At 47.6% G+C, this 17,237-nt stretch overlaps 2 protein-coding genes across 5 annotated transcripts; one reads left to right on the top strand and one right to left on the bottom strand.

Annotated features, from left to right (window-relative positions):
• Window positions 1–766: 766 nt before the first annotated feature.
• Window positions 767–5,510, bottom strand: itfg2 (integrin alpha FG-GAP repeat containing 2). 4 transcript variants are annotated; one of them, XM_061667750.1, is made up of 13 exons: window positions 5,443–5,510; window positions 5,189–5,352; window positions 4,445–4,540; window positions 4,326–4,367; window positions 4,091–4,259; window positions 3,869–4,008; window positions 3,571–3,737; window positions 3,407–3,501; window positions 3,216–3,269; window positions 2,851–2,942; window positions 2,652–2,769; window positions 1,764–1,937; window positions 767–980 (listed from the first exon to the last, which is right to left on the bottom strand). In XM_061667750.1, the coding sequence occupies exons 2-13, from the start codon at window positions 5,282–5,284 to the stop codon at window positions 796–798; spliced, it is 1,428 nt and encodes a 475-aa protein (XP_061523734.1). In that variant the 5' UTR covers window positions 5,285–5,352; window positions 5,443–5,510; the 3' UTR covers window positions 767–795. The 4 variants fall into 4 exon arrangements, with proteins under 4 accessions (XP_061523734.1, XP_061523736.1, XP_061523733.1 ...); XM_061667752.1 differs by having other exon boundaries at window positions 767–906; XM_061667749.1 differs by having other exon boundaries at window positions 2,652–2,942.
• Window positions 5,511–8,806: 3,296 nt separating this feature from the next.
• On the top strand, window positions 8,807–9,534 carry ascl1a (achaete-scute family bHLH transcription factor 1a). Its single transcript, XM_061668160.1, has 2 exons — window positions 8,807–9,360; window positions 9,446–9,534. Exon 1 carries the CDS (start codon window positions 8,807–8,809, stop codon window positions 9,344–9,346), a length of 540 nt encoding a protein of 179 aa, XP_061524144.1. The 3' UTR covers window positions 9,347–9,360; window positions 9,446–9,534.
• The last annotated feature ends 7,703 nt before the right edge of the window (window positions 9,535–17,237 follow it).

Below are 17,237 nucleotides of genomic sequence, written 5' to 3'. Positions count from 1 at the left end.
AAACATGCATGTAAAACGTTGAAATGAGAAAATAATTCGTGCCATTTTTGAATTTTATCATTCATATTTTTTTAACCTATTAATTGTTGAATAAATTGAATGAATGAATTTTAAAACTGGAGTATGTGAAATTGTTTTAGTTGTATTTAAGTATTTTCAATGATTCAACAATTTATTGAATGAGATGAATAAGAAATATAATTTCTTTTTTTCCATTTGTACATAAAATTAATATTTATAAATGTCAAATATTGAAAAACTTGTTATAGACTATCTGATGTATATTTCCAATTAGATTTTTTTTTTTTTTCAAAAATTTAACCCCGGTCCTCAGAACTGTGAGGCGGATGTGCTACATTCACAACAATATATTAAAAATAAAAGTTTATTGAAATAGCAACTGTATTATCGGCATCGGCGGGCCTCATTGACGACGAGGGTACGACTCTCCTGTCTGCTGGCGTCGCCCTTTTAATTCACGCTCGTGCACGGCGAAGCCGCTAAAAATGTCACAGTTGCGTTGAACGCGCTTCCAGTGCGCCGCGGCGACATGACATCAAAGGTCGGGTCGACGCGAGACGAGCGGCGTCGTTTTTTTTGGATGACGGCTGACGGTCATCCAGGCGGAGGTTACGAAATGTCTTTGAGGAGAAGAAGATTGACCCGTGGGAAAGACGGAGGAGGAGGCGCGGAGCGACTGAAGCGCTTTCACCGGCCTGTCACGTTTGATTGGCGGCTGCTTACTAAAAAAGAGGAGGAGGAGGAGGAGGAGGAGGCGTACTGCCAAGTGTTTATTCATATGCACAAAACTAGAAGAAGACGAAGAAGAAGGAGAAGAAGATCAGTGCGCATCCTTGTAGAGGACGTCTGACAGCAGAGATCTGACGGCCGCCGGGTCCTCGCCACCTGCGGAGAGGAGGGGCGACACAAACGAAGACCTCTTAGGGTCCTCCCGGAGTTCCGACTTATGCCGATGTCCGCTTGAGGCAGCAGAGAAAGAGAAAAGAAAAAAAAAAAAAACCACCACTAATTCATTTGGTTAAAATTTGGGAAAACTGCCAATCATTGTTTTCAAGATTGGTTGCTACCCAAAAAGGAAAAAAACTCAAGGGAAAAAGGGAAAAGCAATCGGAAAAAAATGTTTGGAAAAAAGAGAAATACACTCTTAAATTCACAGATTTGTTTCTGAATATATTATACACGTATGAACGCAACTGCGGAAAAAAGGTGCAAAGGTGTTTTCTACATTTCAGTTTTCCGGATTTTTGGGGGCGTGGCTAAAACAGTGCCTAGTGACACACTTAATGGCAGGAAAAGCCTACTAGAACATCTGAACTTTATTTGGGGTTCATCAGAGGCACTTGAAATGGCGTCATACCAATCAGATCAGTTCATTCTGAACAAAGCCACATCCCCAGTTATTAGTGGGTGTGCACACTTGTGCAACCACATTATCTCAGTTGTTTATTTTCGGTGAACTTGTTTTTTTTTTTTTTTTTTTAATATTTTTTTTATAAAATTGGGTTGTACAGGAAAGTTTTGAAATGATTTATCTTGGTCTCCTTTTTTGTATCACAAAAATCTGGCATTTGAACAGGGAGGCGTGTGCAGACTTTTCCCACCCACTGTAATTTAATCATGTCTCCCGAGACTCGTTTTCTCCGTTAACGAGCAGCCTTCCGAGGTGACGCGCCGCTGACCGCGCCCGACCGGTGAGCTCCGACCTCGGCCGGCGACGAAAGCGAGCGTAAGCGCGTCCTCACCGACTCCGAGCGCCGTCAGCCGCCGCCTGAAGTCGGGCCGCTCGTCCAGCACGCGCAGCAGGTTGGTGGACTCCATGCGCTCCAGCTGCACCTTCCAGTACACGTAGATCTTGTGGTTGAAGCTGACGTAGACCAGACACGGGCTGTTCTTGCCCTCCTTGCACGTGTACTGACCTGGGCACGCACGCACACACACACACACACACACACACGCACACACACACAAAACCAGAGGAAAAAAATATTAAGACAGCAAATAAATCGCTTGCTCATGGTAATAAATCTTGAAAAAAAATGAATGAACATTGGATATTATATTTCAGAAGTTAATTAGGTAATGAAAAATTAAAGGAGATGCTTTACATTCGAATATGTTCATATTGAATTGGCTTTATATTGAAGTGGCACAAAAATAATCCAGTGCAAGATGGATGGAGAATGTGAACCTCTCTGCTGCCACCTGTTGGCCGAATGAGGTGGGTTATGTTTTCATTTTGTTTTTAAGGCAATGACACAAACGTCCATCCAGCCGTCCACTTTCCGTACTGCTACAATGATGCAAATTAGAATCATAAAAAATAATTTGAAATTTTTTAATAAAATGAAAGATAAAATAAGATATATAGAAATCAAAAAGTTTGAAAAAAAAAATGAAAAAAAAGACTGATTCCATTTTATCTTCACTAATCAATCAAATGGTTTCCATTTGGGAGTTAACATTACTTCAATAAATACTATTTTTCATCTATGAAAACAATGATTTAAAAATCTATTTTAAGTAATTCGTTTGAAGGATCCTTTCTTTTCGGAGATTAAAATGAGTAAATAAAATTCGATTTCAAGAATGAAAAATGAAAGAAGAAAGCTAAGACGGAGGCCATTTCTCACCCGCGCAGAAGGCGTTCACGTTCTCGTCAAACTGGAAGCGCACCACGGCCCGGTTGTGGTCGATGATGTACGTCTGGCCGTCCCAGGCGCACGCCACCACCTCCTCGCGCCCGTCCCTCTGAAATCGTACAAACGGAACCTTGGAGTTCTTCCTTTCTGAGTACAAAACATCAAGACACAAAATGGCGAAAATTGCCACCGTGACGTCGAGCTTCTGCAGGGCGAAGAGCTGATGGTCCACCTGCACCGACCACAGCAGCTGCTCCGAGCTGTCCATCAACTTCAGGGTCCCTGCAGCACACAAGCACACATTACGATTCCATTTTGGGGGGACATTTTCTTTTCATTTCTCATCGGAAAATGAGGGAACATTCAGAACAAATGCTGTATAATTTCATCCAAATGCCTGGGTGGAGGTCTGCGCTCTCCCGGGTGTCATTCTATTTCATCCCGGGGGTCTCGTTTTTATTTATTATTTACTTTTTTTTTTTTTTTAAATCGCACACCGGCGGCCTCGGGGGAGGTCGCATAATCCCGCTCGTCGTGAAATATTGATGCGCTTACCGTCCAAAGTGCAGAGAGCAAACAGTCCGCATTTAGAAGACTCCTCTTTCGAGCCTGGAAATGACACGTCATCAACGTAGAGCGTACACACAAATTAAATCTCGCATTCATTGTTCATATAACTGGGCGCTTCTCAAACAAGGAATGGGCTGAAAAATATGACGTACGAAGGAATCAATTCAATGTGTCACCTTTGCCGATGCTCCCGATGAGATGCGTGGAAACGTTCTTGTTGTGGATCCGCCCGGTGGTCAGATGGAGAACGACATCTCGAGAGGGCCCGTCGCTTCAACGCGACAAAAGCGACTAACTTGAGTTGTTCACATTTCCCGAGATCTCGCTTGCGTTTTCGTACCCGGCGGACGCGGCCCGCGCGTCCTCCTCCCCGTCGCCGGCGTCGCGGGGGGGCGGCGAGTCCCGCTGCGTCCACGAGCAGAGCAGGACGGCGTAGCCGCAGCCGGGCTGCGACACCATGAGCTCCGGCAGGCCCTCGGGACCCGGGTTCACCGACAGACTGTCCACCTGAAACACGCCGACGTTGTTGAATTCGGCCGCTAGATATCAAGATCATCTGAGCGGATTTCCCCAAAGTCGGCAATCTTTCCACAGGGAAACTTGACTAAAAGTCCAAAGATTTTCCAAAAAAGTGGAACCTGTCCTTCCAGCAGCCATTTCTTGAGCAGAAGCAGCTGACCCGATCCGGCGTCGGAAGCGTCCGAAGGTTCTTCCCATCGGAACGCTCGCACCACCCGGTCGGTGTAGCCCACCACCAGCTCGCTGCGGCCGTCGCCGTCTAAGCCGCGCGGGAATGGAAACGTTGAGGTGAAAACGGCTTCAATGAACGCGACGGAGGAACAAGACGGAGCCGCCGGTACCGATATCGCTGATGAGGATGACTTTGGTGTTGGCGGGGATGTGCTGCGTGAAGAAAGGCTTCTGCTCGTCGGCGGCGAAACCTTCGTGCTGACCCGACGGGTCGGCCTTGGCGGCGCTCAGGTCGAAGAGGTGGAACCAGCCCTCCGCTCCCACGGCCACCACAAAGTTCTGCGCCCGAACATTTCGTGAGGACCCAACGGCGACGGCGCGCGCGCGCGAGAGTCTCGGACGTACCTTGCCCTTGTTGCGCACGTCTCCCACGGCGACGCACGTCAGCTGAGGAAGACCACGCACGCCGGGTGAGGAATTATTACGGCGGCGAACGTGAAATGAACGGAGCGGGTTTTGCTGACCGTGCCCACGCAGCTCCTGGTGATCCAAGCCTTGCTGTCGTCGTTCTTGTACACGTGCAGCTTGCCGCTCGTGTCGCCCACCACGAGCTCGTTCAGCTGCACGCGCGCGCAAATGAGCGGCGAAATGCATTCGGGCGAGGGGAAGGGAAGGGAAGGCGCAAGGAAGGGCGGGAGAGGGAAGGGAGCAAGGAAGAGAGGAAGGAAGGAGGGGAGGCAAGGAGAAAGGAAGGAAGGGAGGGAGGATGACGGAAAGGAGGAAGAAAAGGAGGCAGTGAGAATGAAAGGATGGAAAGAAGGAAGGATGGAAGAAGGAAGGAAAGAAGTACAGAAAGCTGGAAGGAAAGAGAAAAAAAGGAAAAGCAGATAGGAAGGTCACGAAGGAAAGAAAAAAAACAAGCAAGCAAGGAAGGAAGGAAGAAAAGTGGGTCTGAGTTAATGAAGGCAGCGAAGAAAAGAAGTAGGAAAGGATGACAGGAAAAAAGTGGACTTGGAGGAAAGAAGAAGGAGAAAAGAAGAAGGGAAGGAACCAAGGCAGTTGGATGTAAGAATGCATGAATGAAAAAGCGGTTCTGCGGGAAGACAGGAAGGGGGAAAGGAAAGGAAAGGAAAGGAAAGGAAAGGAAAGGAAGGAAAGGAAAGGAAAGGAAAGGAAAGGAAAGGAAAGGAAAGGAAAGGAGTGGCAACGAAAAAGATGCCGGACACTCAACGCTAAAAGTCATGCGGAGCAACGTTTTGACAAGTTACCGTGTCGTTGTCGGCATCTCCCAGGCAGATGGCGTGAGGGAAGAGCGTGCCGGTGAAGTCCAAACTCACTCGCTGCACGTAGTTCAGCGACCTCATAATGTGCTTCTGGAGCCCAATTAGAAACCCGCTCGTCAGCTGCTGCTCGATTTCAATGAAAACACAACCTTAAAAAAAAAAACTATGGCATTATTCAACAGCCGATTCCCAACGTGCAATAATGAAAGTCTTTTTTTTTTAATTTGAAACAAGCTTACTTTTGCTTCGTGGTTCGCTAACTCAGTTGTCGCTGGTAAACAAAATCACGTGACCAGCCACAGTACGGAATCTCAGGAAGGACGGAAAGCACTAATTCGCGAATTGTCTTTTACCAATTATGTCCACAGGAGGGCGGTGTTCGCTACAAGTTGTCATGCTCAGACGATGAGATGAGCAGGTCACGACTGTAAAAAGACATGAATTCAAAAAAAAAAAATGTTTATGAATGAGTTTTCATTGTGTAGGACTTTGGTATACATTTGTGCTTGAAAAGTTCTGTAATTTGACAGAACTTTTTGATTAGATATGTTGTTGTTTATTGATGATCTATAAAACATACAGGAAGCTGCAGTTAAACACAAAAAAATCTGTGCATGCAAATGCACTTTCTATTTAGTTCTGTTACATATCTGCAGTTATATTGTCCAAGGTTCAAATCTACTTCCTTTACATTCCCAAAACATGTATGTGAGTTACACTGAAGAAATGATCCAATTCAAATCTAATCATAAAAATGTAAAATGTCCACAGGTTGTTTGTGGTGAGCAGTCCAGGGTGTACTCCACCCGAAAGTCATCTGGGATAGGCTCAACCTTAATGAGATCAACTGGTTAGAAAATGGATGGATGGATAAATGTGTTTTGTTGTTGTTTTGTTTATGTTTTTTGTTTTGTTTCAAATAATCCCTAAGAGTGATTCTCAATGAGTGGTGGTGAACGAGCTCCCTCTGGTGGTACGACCCCCAAAATCACGGCCAAAGTACACCAGTACGATTTAACTTTTAAGTTCAATACATTTAACCTTTAAGAACTGAATGTTTTAAAACAGTTATTTAGGAAAAAAATGTTTCTCTAACTTTTATGTGCAATACATTTTAATGGAACCATTATTTCAGTGCTATTTTTTCAGTAGCTGAAATCCAATACCTCCTATCAGCAGGATTTTCTGATTGGCGGATTTCGCCCTGACAAATAGCATTCTGTTTAAAAAAAAAGGTTAGTTTTTTTTCTTTTGAATATAACATTTTTGCATTCAGGTACAGTGCATAATGTCACAGTGGCGTCCGACAATATCGTTGTATTTTTCTTGTTTTCAGTGAACACGTAGGCCACTAGCTACTAGTGATTCTATTTCTTGTTCGTTAAACAGTCCCAGGGAGCGTGTGGAGAAGGGCGCCCAGATGTCACGGCGTTGATGGCGGTGCACGACAAGCCCCCCCCCCCCCCCCCCCGTGGGCCAGCCTGTGCACGAGCGCACTGGAAGTCCCCACAAAGCGCTAATTGGACTCTGGAAGCGGCGACGAATGCGCGGATTGGTTTCACAGGGGCCGGCCGTGGCGAGGGGCTGCGGGCCCGGCCTGAATAGAACCCACGCTCCTTTTCGAAACTCCCTTGCTGTGCCAAACAGAGGCAGGACTAAAGGGAGGGAAGAGGGGCGGGGGGGGCAAATAAAGGGCAGTATTGGTGGAGTGAGAGAGTGGGGGTCTCCTTCAATGCAAGCTTGATTTTGAATGCCACTACCAACGCAGAAAATTGCACAATTTATTACAATCCCTCTTCAGGACACAGGGACAGGAATAAAGGAGGGAGTATAGGAAAGGAAGGGGGGTGCAGAGGTGCATGAGGGAGGGGGGCCCGGGTGTGGTGTGTGTGTGTGTGTTTGTATGTGGGGGTGTGGGGGGGGGGGGTCCGGCGGGGGCTCCACTTTGCTGTGTTTTGTTCCACCCTGACTGACAAGTCTTATTATGTCGCACTCTCCCAAAGCGACAAAAACACACACAGCACAGCGCCTGCTGGACGCTACTGTAACACTAGCAAGTGGAGACAATCGCACACAAAGACCCACCCCCTCACACACACATCCAACACCATACCCCCCAACACACACACACACCTTTTAGCCCCACCCACCTCTACCACTTCCAATCAAAGTGGAAAATTTCAGCCTGGAACATCAACAGAGGATGCAACTTCTCTTTTTCAATTTTTGCAACAAAATACAACAGAAATTTGTGTGATTTCTAATGTTTACATCACGTGATTATATCATATATGTATACAAATCAACAGGCTGTTTTTGTGTAAAAAAAAAAAAGCAGGCCCACTGGGAGAAACTCAGGGTTCAGTGTCTGGCACCTTTTTTTTTTTTTTTTTGCAGGGTCTTTTTGAAAAGTGACAGAACATACTCAAAAAGTGTAAATTTGTTGTTTTAGAAATGCGCTAATGGGCATATTTATACTCTTTTAGAATAGAACACATTTTAGATGAGCGGAAAAATTACATTTAAATTGGAAATAAACTCACAGGGTATTCATCCTACTATATTTACGATAGTAAAATCTCATGAAACCACAAAACAGAGCAGAAATATCGTTAAAATGTCAACCTTAACGACCACAATGCATGCATTTGATTCGCTGAACGTATTGAACTCGTGAAATTATTTCATCATCTAGTTGAAATAGTTGAATGTTTGCTTCTTGGCATCTTTTGTACATGCCCCCCCCCCCCCACCTCGCCCCCCCCCCCCAGGCCCAGCCCCCTTCATATTTATCTTATCTTCATTTTTTTCCCCCATTATTTTGAATTCTACAATCAACCCATTGAATGTTGAAAGTGGAACAAAAGAGACAAAAACAAAAAGTGGCAAAAACAAACGCCACTTTGAAATGATGGCGACGCAATGGGAATGGAAATATTTTGCTTCTATATCTGACGTGTATGCATGTATGTATTTAGCTATATCATGCACTGCGTATGATTTTCACTGCACTTGTTTTTCGTCGCAGACATACAAAAAGAACACACACACACACGCACGCACGCACACACAGACACACGCACACACACACGGTGTTTGTTTAGTGCTCCAAGTGGCACGCGTCAGGTGGGCGGAGCCAAGGTGTGGCCACGCGGCCGGCCGTTGAAAAGCGGCCGTCTCTTGTCTGCTGGCCACACTCCATGCACGACGCGACGCGACGCGGCGCGACGCGACGCGACACGGGACGCACGCACCGAGGAGACGCTTGCGTCAAACCACGTGACCGGCACGAGCGCGACACGCACAGAGAAAACTTTCATTGAATTAAACATTGATTTGAATTTATTTTCGGGCAACATTTTTGATAGCGTACAAGTGTTATTTCCCCCCCAAAACTTTTTCGCCCCAATTTTCTTTTTTTGGTTCCACGAGCGACAAGCACAACAACGTCCAAACTTTGCGGGAGGGGGGAAAAACAATCAATTGCTTCTCTGCTTTTTTTTTTTTTTGGGGGGGGGGGGGGGTGTTTCCCTCAACTTTCTGTCACTTTAGAAACTTTTTTTTATTTTTTATTTGTTGAATTTCAAATTGTCGGCGCGCACCATGGAGCTCGCTCCCCCCGCCTGCTTGTTCACCGCGCAGAGCGTCCCGCTGAGCCCGAGCGGCAAGCCCGTCTCCGCCAAGCGGCCCCGGTCGTCCTCCCCGGAGCTCCTCCGCTGCAAGCGCCGGCTGAACTTCGCCGCGTTCGGCTACTCGCTGCCCCCGCAGCAGCCTCACGCCGTGGCCCGGCGCAACGAGCGCGAGCGCAACCGGGTCAAGCTGGTCAACAACGGCTTCGCCACCCTCCGCGAGCACGTCCCCAACGGGGCGGCCAACAAGAAGATGAGCAAGGTGGAGACCCTCCGCTCGGCCGTCGAGTACATCCGCGCCCTGCAGCAGCTGCTGGACGAACACGACGCCGTCAGCGCCGCCTTCCAAGCGGGCGTGCTGAGCTCGTCGCCCGGCGTGGCGCAGGCCTACGCGGCGGCGGACATGAACTCCATGGCCGGCTCGCCCGTGTCCTCCTACTCGTCGGACGAGGTGTCGTACGACCCCCTCAGCCCGGAGGAGCAGGAGCTCCTCGACTTCACCAACTGGTTCTGAACTCCTACTGCCGGGTAAGGCCGAACCCCTAAACTAAGACCCCCCACCCTTCCTTCCCCGACATCCGATTAGAACCGAGCCTTGTTTCCCTTCACACAGGTGTAAGGATGCAGTCCGGAGGAGGCTCGAGAAGCACCCAGCTCTGGATTTTAAAACAGAACAAGGACCGCGAAAGACTCGGAAGGGGGTCTGGCGACCACACCCAAAAAAACGAGCAGCACATTATTTCATATTCACAACAAAAAGCAAAAGAAACTATGCTAAATCCAATCAGCCCGGAAATGCTTCCAAGTTCGAGAAAATGCTCTGTTCTGGGTTTTTTGTTTTTTTTTGTTTTTGTTTTTGCAAATATATTTTTCTATATGTAAAGAGATTCATAGACCTTTTTGTACACATCTTTTTGTGTTTTTGTATATATTTTGCTTACATCAGTCTATATATGTCACGTGTATTATTCCTTCAGCTTGTTCCCTGAACGCAACACCGACGTGTCTTATTTAAATATGTCAACTTGTCCATGATCAAAACTTATTATGCAGCTAGTGTCCAAACAAGCCGGCGTCACGTTGGCAACAATTGTTATTATAATGATCATCCGAATAATAATAATAATAATAATAATAATAATAATAATAATGATGATGATGATGAACATATCTTCTATAGTGCAACAATAAATGATTTGCTACTGAATTATATTGTTTGTCCTTCGGAAGCTTTTTTTGTGGGAAGGATGCCGCACGCACACACACGCACACACACACACACACACACACACACACCAAAAAAAAGCACAAATGGGACATGTTTGGTCATTGTACACACAATTGAACACTTCATCGTTTGCAGTTCAGCTGTTAAGTGAGCTTTTGCGGTGGCGCTAATCATCCTCGTGAGCCCCGAAACGACGTAAATACACAACAGAAGTGTGCACAAGTGGAATGGAATCCCGATTTTGGTGCAGCACAACAAGGAGAAAGAGTGTGATGTGGTGTGCAGCAAGAGGGGCGGGGTTGTTTCAGCCCAAACCAAGTTTGACAGGCGAGGGTGAGGGCCCGGGAGCCCGTGGCGTGTGCCCGCCGCCCAAAAACAAGCGCTTTGGTGCGCTTGCTTCATTTTAGTTTCAACCAATTGAAAAACACGGCAGGATGCAAAGGAATTCAAACGAAAGAAGAATCCCTGCTGAAATGAATGAAAACAATGGCCGTCGAACTGCCCGATCGCCACATCATTTGTCATTTCGCCGGCGGTACTTGAACGCCACACGTCTGCTAAACGTCAGCGTGACGAGCGATACAGAAAGTATACTTGTGCGGTGATGAGTCTGAGTCCCAAGTTCGGGCGCGGCGGGCCGTCAGAGCGCGCGGCCGTGTCTAATTGCCGACAATGGCGCCGTCTAATATCTGATGGGCGGATTATTCATTGTCGTATCGCCGCATTTGCATGAGAGACCCCGATAAGGCCGCCCCGTGCAGCACGGGAGCCGCGTTGCGTACGCAAACTGTTGGGTCCGATGGGAAAAATAAATCCTGACTGTATTTCCGAGTGGACATGGGGAATGGACAACTGCGACCGAGTCAAGGTGTAAAGCGGGTCAGAGTTTCAAGTCGGCAAATATTGCCAAGACAAGGTCAAGGAGAGGTCAATATTGCCGAGTCAAGATGTCGAGCGGGTCAACGTTGCCGAGTCAAGGTTCCGAATTAGAACCGAGACTTCAGGACCACAGACAGCAACCTGCGCTGACGGTTTCTTTTTGTTTTGGCTTTTATTTCTTTATTGTTATTTTCATGGGGCACCTTTGATCTTTCAGGTCAACACACTCACAGGACACTTCATTAGGTACAATCTAACGGCATCCAAAAAGGACTTTCGGCGGCCGTTGCCGAATTGCCTTCCTATTTGGTGCGAGCGTCGGTAGGCGGTCAGAGCCGCGAGGCGTCGTCGAGCGGGTGTGGATGAGCGTGAAGAGCGGCAGGTAGGCCGGGAAGTCCAGCATGTCCGGCGGCGGAAGGTTCCGGAGCTCGGGCGCGATGGCCGCCCCACGCTCCGGGCCCGCCTTCAGTTCCAGCAGGAGCTGCTCGGCGCTGATGAAACCTCGCCGGCCGCCCGAGTCCGCTCGCTGCTCCTCCAGGAGGAACAGGAAGAGCCGCTACCATTTTTGAGATTATGAGTGATATTCATATGTACATCATGTCAACATCATCCGACCAGCTGAGCAGGGCCGGGCAAACTTTGTGCGCGTGCGTGTGTAGCTATGTGCGAGTGCGCTCCTCAGGCGGGCCTCAGATTACCTCGGCTTGCTTGCGCTCTTGTTGGAGTGCACCTGTTTGCGCAGTTAATGCAGGCTGGATAATAATTGCTGGGGGGAGGAGGAGGGTAAGGGACGGGGGTGGGGGGTGGGCTGCCACTAATCCCCGCCCTGGCAATTAGCCAATTTCCTCCTGTAAAACCCGCAGGATAACAACGCTATCCCTGACAGCTCGGCCACGATCAAGCTCAACTACCTGCGAGGCGGCCGGTCTTTTGTGTGTGCGCGCCGAGTCCAAGGCGGGGCGGCCTGGACGGCGTGTCCACCGCGGGCGCTTTAATGAGATTAAGGCGGCGCTAATCTGTGAAAAGGGAAACGCAGACGCCTCCTTCCCCCCGCCGGGGAACGCTGCGTCATCGTTACGCCCGCGACAGACGACTCGCTTTGTTTTGGGACTTCTTAGCAACTTTGGCCAAAAATGTCAACAACCAAAACCCAGCCTAGGCAGAGCCGTGACCGAAATTCCGGTCCGACTCTATGGAGTGAAGCGGTCTTGCGTTGGAAAAGTAGGCAAATGTTGCCGAGTCAAGGTGTAGAGGTCAATATTGCAGTCACCATCGAGTAAGACCGAGTCGCAGTAGTACGTAGAGGAGTCCGTTTTGCCGAGTCAGCGTCTAGACGAGATCAATATTGCCGAGTCGAGGTGTGAACTCGTTCTGTTTGGCCTGGGTGGTATGTAGGACGAGTCGAGGTCTAGTGGAGGCAAATCTTGCAGCGGGGCCAAATTGCCGAGTCAAGTGTTACCTTGACTTTGAAGAGTCGCGCTTCCACAGAGCGAAAGTCCATGTCGGTGACCAGCGACCACTGCAAGAGGGAAAAAAAAGACCGCAGCTCCTTTTGGTGCCGGCGCCGTTTGGCGGCTGACGTCATTTTGGCGGGTCTCGTGCCGCGTTGCGTTTGCGTCGCGGTGATGGTAAAGTGTTGTGAGTTCATTGTGGTTGCTCAGCGCGGCCTGGCTGCCAAACAATGCGCGGGCGCGCACGCACGTCCCGCCACAATAACGGCTACAACTGCTCTGGGGAAGAGGGGCGCACGGGGGCCGCCGGAGCTGAGAGGGTGGCGGCTGCGGGGGTCCTGTCGGGGTGCGAGCCGTTCGTGTGGAAGCTGAGGGAGGGGCAGCGTGCGGGTGACACCGAAAAGTAGGTCTGGCGGGACGACGAGAAACAATGGGGGATTATTTGAAATCGTGTAATATTCCAAAAAAAAAAAAAAAACCTTGTGAGGAGAAGCGGCTCACAAAATGGATGGATGGATATTCTGAAAAGAACATTTTAGAATAAACATTTTCTACGCACCACGAGAATGTTTAGCCCATCATAAGCAGGAGGCATTTTTCATGAAAGATTTATTCTCTTTTTAAGAGTCAAGAAAGTCGTTTGAATTTTTTCAAACCACACAGTTGAAATGGAATTCTTCGAGGTATGCAAATAAATAGGAAAAAGGAATGTTTTGTGCAGTATGACCAAGAGGGATTTTTGTTCAATAATAACATTTTATTCGCATTGCTAGTAATAATAATTCAAGAAAATAATTTCATGTAATATACATTTCAACTATTTTCAGGTTTTTGTCATCATACATTTTAACCTTACAAAGAATTGTCAATTATTTTAACGGATGTCATATTTTTCAAAATATTTTCTCAAGTAATAATGATACATTTTTTAAAATAGAAATCTCCTAATTTAAATGGCACCATCCTCGGATGTATTCTTCCCATCCTTAAAAGTATTTGCCCATTATAAACAAGACGGATTATTTGGTGTGAAATATTTGTAAGAATTGTAAAATGGTTTTCAAACAAATCACATCATTGAAATGGAATTTAATTATTAAATAAATACTACAATAAGAATATATATTTGCACCCACTATATACATTAGGGGGAAAATAGTTGAATATTTTTAAGAGTCATTTTCTCAAAACTGCAAAATTTAAACGGCAATATTCGACATATCAAAATCAATATTTTTGGGGAGATGGAGGACAGTATAGGCAAAAGGAGTGTCCGGCGTAAACGAGCCCCTGCCGGCCGGTCGCGAAAGAATGAGCGAGCGCACGCTTACGCCTCAGCGCCCCTGCCCTGTGATTGGCCGCGGGCCGGCGGGGTCTTTTCGGGGCAGCTTGACGGCGATGAGGCGGGACAGGCCGGCTAATGATCATTAATTGCACTTGGTTAGAGGTAAAAGAGTCCAAATGCGACTGTGTGCCGAGGACAGCGGCGCGAGAATGTCTCACGTGAAGCCGCCTGCGTGCCATTTTGCCTCCCCGGCCCCCCGCCGGGCGCACACGGCGGCCTTCTTGCTTACGTAATCCCCTCCCCAAAACGTTTTGGCGGTCTCCACCAGCGTCTCGCGACCTACTTCGAACCGCCGCGTCGGTCGGCACCGATGACGACTTCCCGTCGGCGGGTCATGTGACTCGAGCGCCCTGGGAGGTTTGGCGGGAGACGCAAGGGGATAGATTTTTTTTCTGCTGCCGTTGACACGTCACACTTCTATACTGTCATTTTGGCATATTTATATGAAAGGTCAGCTTTGATTGACAGTATTCTTAGTGCGGTGATTGCTTCCGATGTTTTTGCGGTTCCGCTTTTTCTCCCCCGGCAGGCGTTTCGTGCGAGCTTAGCGGGCACAATCGATGCAAATCGGAGACGCCTGCTCAGCTTTCAAAGGGCGGCGAGCGCGAAAGAAAAGGCCGATTGTGTAAGTACAGTTGCAGCTCGCACGTAAAGCGGGATCAGACGACGGCGGGATTAGCCCGGGCCGCAGGTAAGAGGATCGGATCGGACGCTATTGTTCTTCTCCTCCTCGCTATCGTCCGCGCCGATCTCCTCGCGACGCGCGGATCTTTCCAATCCACCGGCGGCCGCGACAATGAGGCGGCCGTAAATCTCGGGCCCCGTGACCCCGGCGCTGCCCTCGCAGCGGCGCGAGGACTCCGGGAACGGGCCTTGACCTCCCCGCTCGGGTGGCTGCGGGCTGGCTCCCGTCACAAGGAGGCCACCGAGACCCCCGGGGCAGCAAGACGGGCGGCGCTGTGTGTGGGAATGAATGTCAGCCATATTGGGGGGAAAGAAGAACAAGGCGTTTTTGTGCGCACAAAAGTGCCACGTGAGGCTCGCAGCTTTTGGAAAGTGTCTTTTCTCTGATTCGTTTGCCGCGACAAAAGCAATGACGATGAGAACACGTACAGTATGCATGTTGTCAATTGTTATATGATTTGTCAGAATATTTCTGTGAAATGCTATACGTAAATATATATACCCTATATATTCAGCAAACAAAGAATGCCCATTGTTTTTTTAATGGGCAAAACGTCCAAGGATGATGCCATTTAAATGAGGTGAAAATTGTCTTCTCAATTTTTATTTGTACTAATAAGACATATCTATATGATTTGATGACAACAACAGCAAAAATCCCCATTTTTCAAATGGGAAAAGCTTCAGAAAGAATACTTCCAAGGATGATTATTAGTTTAAAAAAAAATACATTTCTAATGACTAAATATAAGGACAAATATAAAATTACTTAAAATTAAATGTGCATTGTTTATAAAAAAAAAAAAACATACTAATTTATAATATTACCCCCCCCAAATACCTTGTGTTTATATAAAAAAATATATATCCTATTTCTGCATGCTTTAAATGAAATTTGCTTTGTGTACGCAGAGTCAGCAGTTGTAATGTGAAAATTAATTTAATCTGGATTCAATCCAGATTAGGAAAGTCTGAATGTAGCCAAATGTATAAGCGTTCAAGACATTGTATATCGAATGTCATCAGATTGTCATGTGCTGTTTTGTGTCGTATCGTGACCTGTTTTTACCTATTAAAATTCTGGAATGACTCATTAATTTCGTTTCGATAAACGTCCAAGCCTCTCTGTGCCCGCACGGGAGAGGTTTCTTTGGGGGGAGGTTTTCATGAGCCAGTCACGAAGGACGACCGTCGTATCTGACGCATCAAAGCGCGCCGCGCACACTCGTGTTTTTCACATTTACAGCGGGGTCAGCCACTTACTCCATGGCGGCGATCTTCTGCGACAGGCTGGCAATCACGGCAAAGAGTGTCACGTCCACCAGGCCATCGGTCACGCGGAAGTCCACCAGGGCCAGGATCTAAACCCCCCCCCCCCCCCAAAAAAAACATGGTGTTTAAATATACTACGAATATTGAAACACCAAAATGTTCAACGAAACCATAAAATAACAAAAGTCTGCTCGCTTGGTGCTAACATATAATGCGATATGTCATAGACGAGCTCACAGAAATTAGCATAGATCTTCCGGTAATTGAAACCTTCAAACAAATGCTACTTTAACACACGAGGCTCAGAAACACATCACTTAAAAAAAAAAAAAACAACATCAGCAATACAGCGAGGAACCCTTTAAACCGATCGAAAACAAACCAACCCTGCAGACGTAAATCTCCTCCTCTTCGGACAGGATCTCGGTCCACCACTTGGATGCAGGAGACGTAAGCGTCAGCGTCGGAGTCTTCCTACGAACACACATGGATCGTTACATCGGGGCTGCCCCGATATTGACCTTTGCCCATACAAAGTGTTGAATTGACTTTTTTGGTTTCTTTCTTTAAACTCACTGCTTCAAAGGCCTTTTTTGTACTCTTCCAGCTTCTCTGGACTGAAGATACAATACTTTGCCAAAAAGCCGACCGCAAAGACAACAAGAAGACGGACGTTGAAATTGATAAGAACTTCTAAGGACGCCGAAGTATGAGAGGGCTGGAATTGTCCCCTTCTGGCCAGCGTGGGGTCAGGCAGGCAGACAGGACGACGCAGGGCGAGGGGGTCACAGGAGCAGGTCCACTTGGCCTGAGGGCGTGTGTGCGAGCGTGTGAGAGCGTTCATAGTTCCTTCGACAAAGGCGGCTTAATAGATGTCGGAGGAGTCGTAGGGGAGGCCGCCGGGACAAAGATTCTTGATGAAATTCCCAAAAGGACACCACAGCATCAATATGCTAATTTATTCATGATCTTCCACGGGGGAGGCCCAAAGAGACACAAACAATGGCTGGTCAGTTCATTAGGTACACCCGCCCCGTCCGAAGAGATCACAAAGTCTTTCTTTACCCAACGGGATGGTGCACACAATTGCCTCGGGGAGCACCCCTTGGCATTGTTTGGGAATTCAGCCCCTGAAGCCAGTTTCTTTGAGCAACATGAAAATTGCCAGACTTGTCAATCGTGAGTAGGGCCACAAAAAACGCCCAAGTCACTCAGGCCCAAAAGACACAGGAAGTCTGTCAGTTTGCTTTGAACTCGATATTTTAGGAGTTATTTCTAGGGATCCTTTTCAGCCCCCAAAGCCAGTTTTACTGAGCAACGTAACATTTGGTAGACATGCCCATCATGAGTAGACTCCCAAAAAAGTCTCCAGAAGCCATGCCTGGAAGCGCACAGAAAGTCCGCCATTTCGGTTCAAAGCAACCATTTTAGGGTCATTTCTAGGGATAGTCCACCTTGGATTTTGGGGGGCGAAATTCAGCCCGCAAAGGCAGTGTCAGGTAGCAACATGAAATTTGGTAGACGTGTCTATCGTGAGTAGACCCGC

This window comes from Phycodurus eques, chromosome 22 (assembly GCF_024500275.1).
Source record: "Phycodurus eques isolate BA_2022a chromosome 22, UOR_Pequ_1.1, whole genome shotgun sequence".
Classification (NCBI taxonomy): domain Eukaryota; kingdom Metazoa; phylum Chordata; class Actinopteri; order Syngnathiformes; family Syngnathidae; genus Phycodurus; species Phycodurus eques.
The sequence above is the reverse complement of the archived record's forward strand: the minus strand, read 5'-3'. Positions and strand labels throughout refer to the sequence as shown.

Coding starts and splice junctions, on each gene's coding strand:
- itfg2 (XM_061667749.1), bottom strand. CDS start 5,284: ATGAGGTCGCTGAACTACGTGCAGCGAGTGAGTTTGGACTTCACCGGC. Junction 4,260..4,325: donor ACGTGCGCAACAAGGGCAAG/GTACGTCCGAGA, acceptor GTTCGGGCGCAG/AACTTTGTGGTGGCCGTGGG. Junction 3,502..3,570: donor GCGCGGGCCGCGTCCGCCGG/GTACGAAAACGC, acceptor GTCGCGTTGAAG/CGACGGGCCCTCTCGAGATG.
- ascl1a (XM_061668160.1), top strand. CDS start 8,807: ATGGAGCTCGCTCCCCCCGCCTGCTTGTTCACCGCGCAGAGCGTCCCG.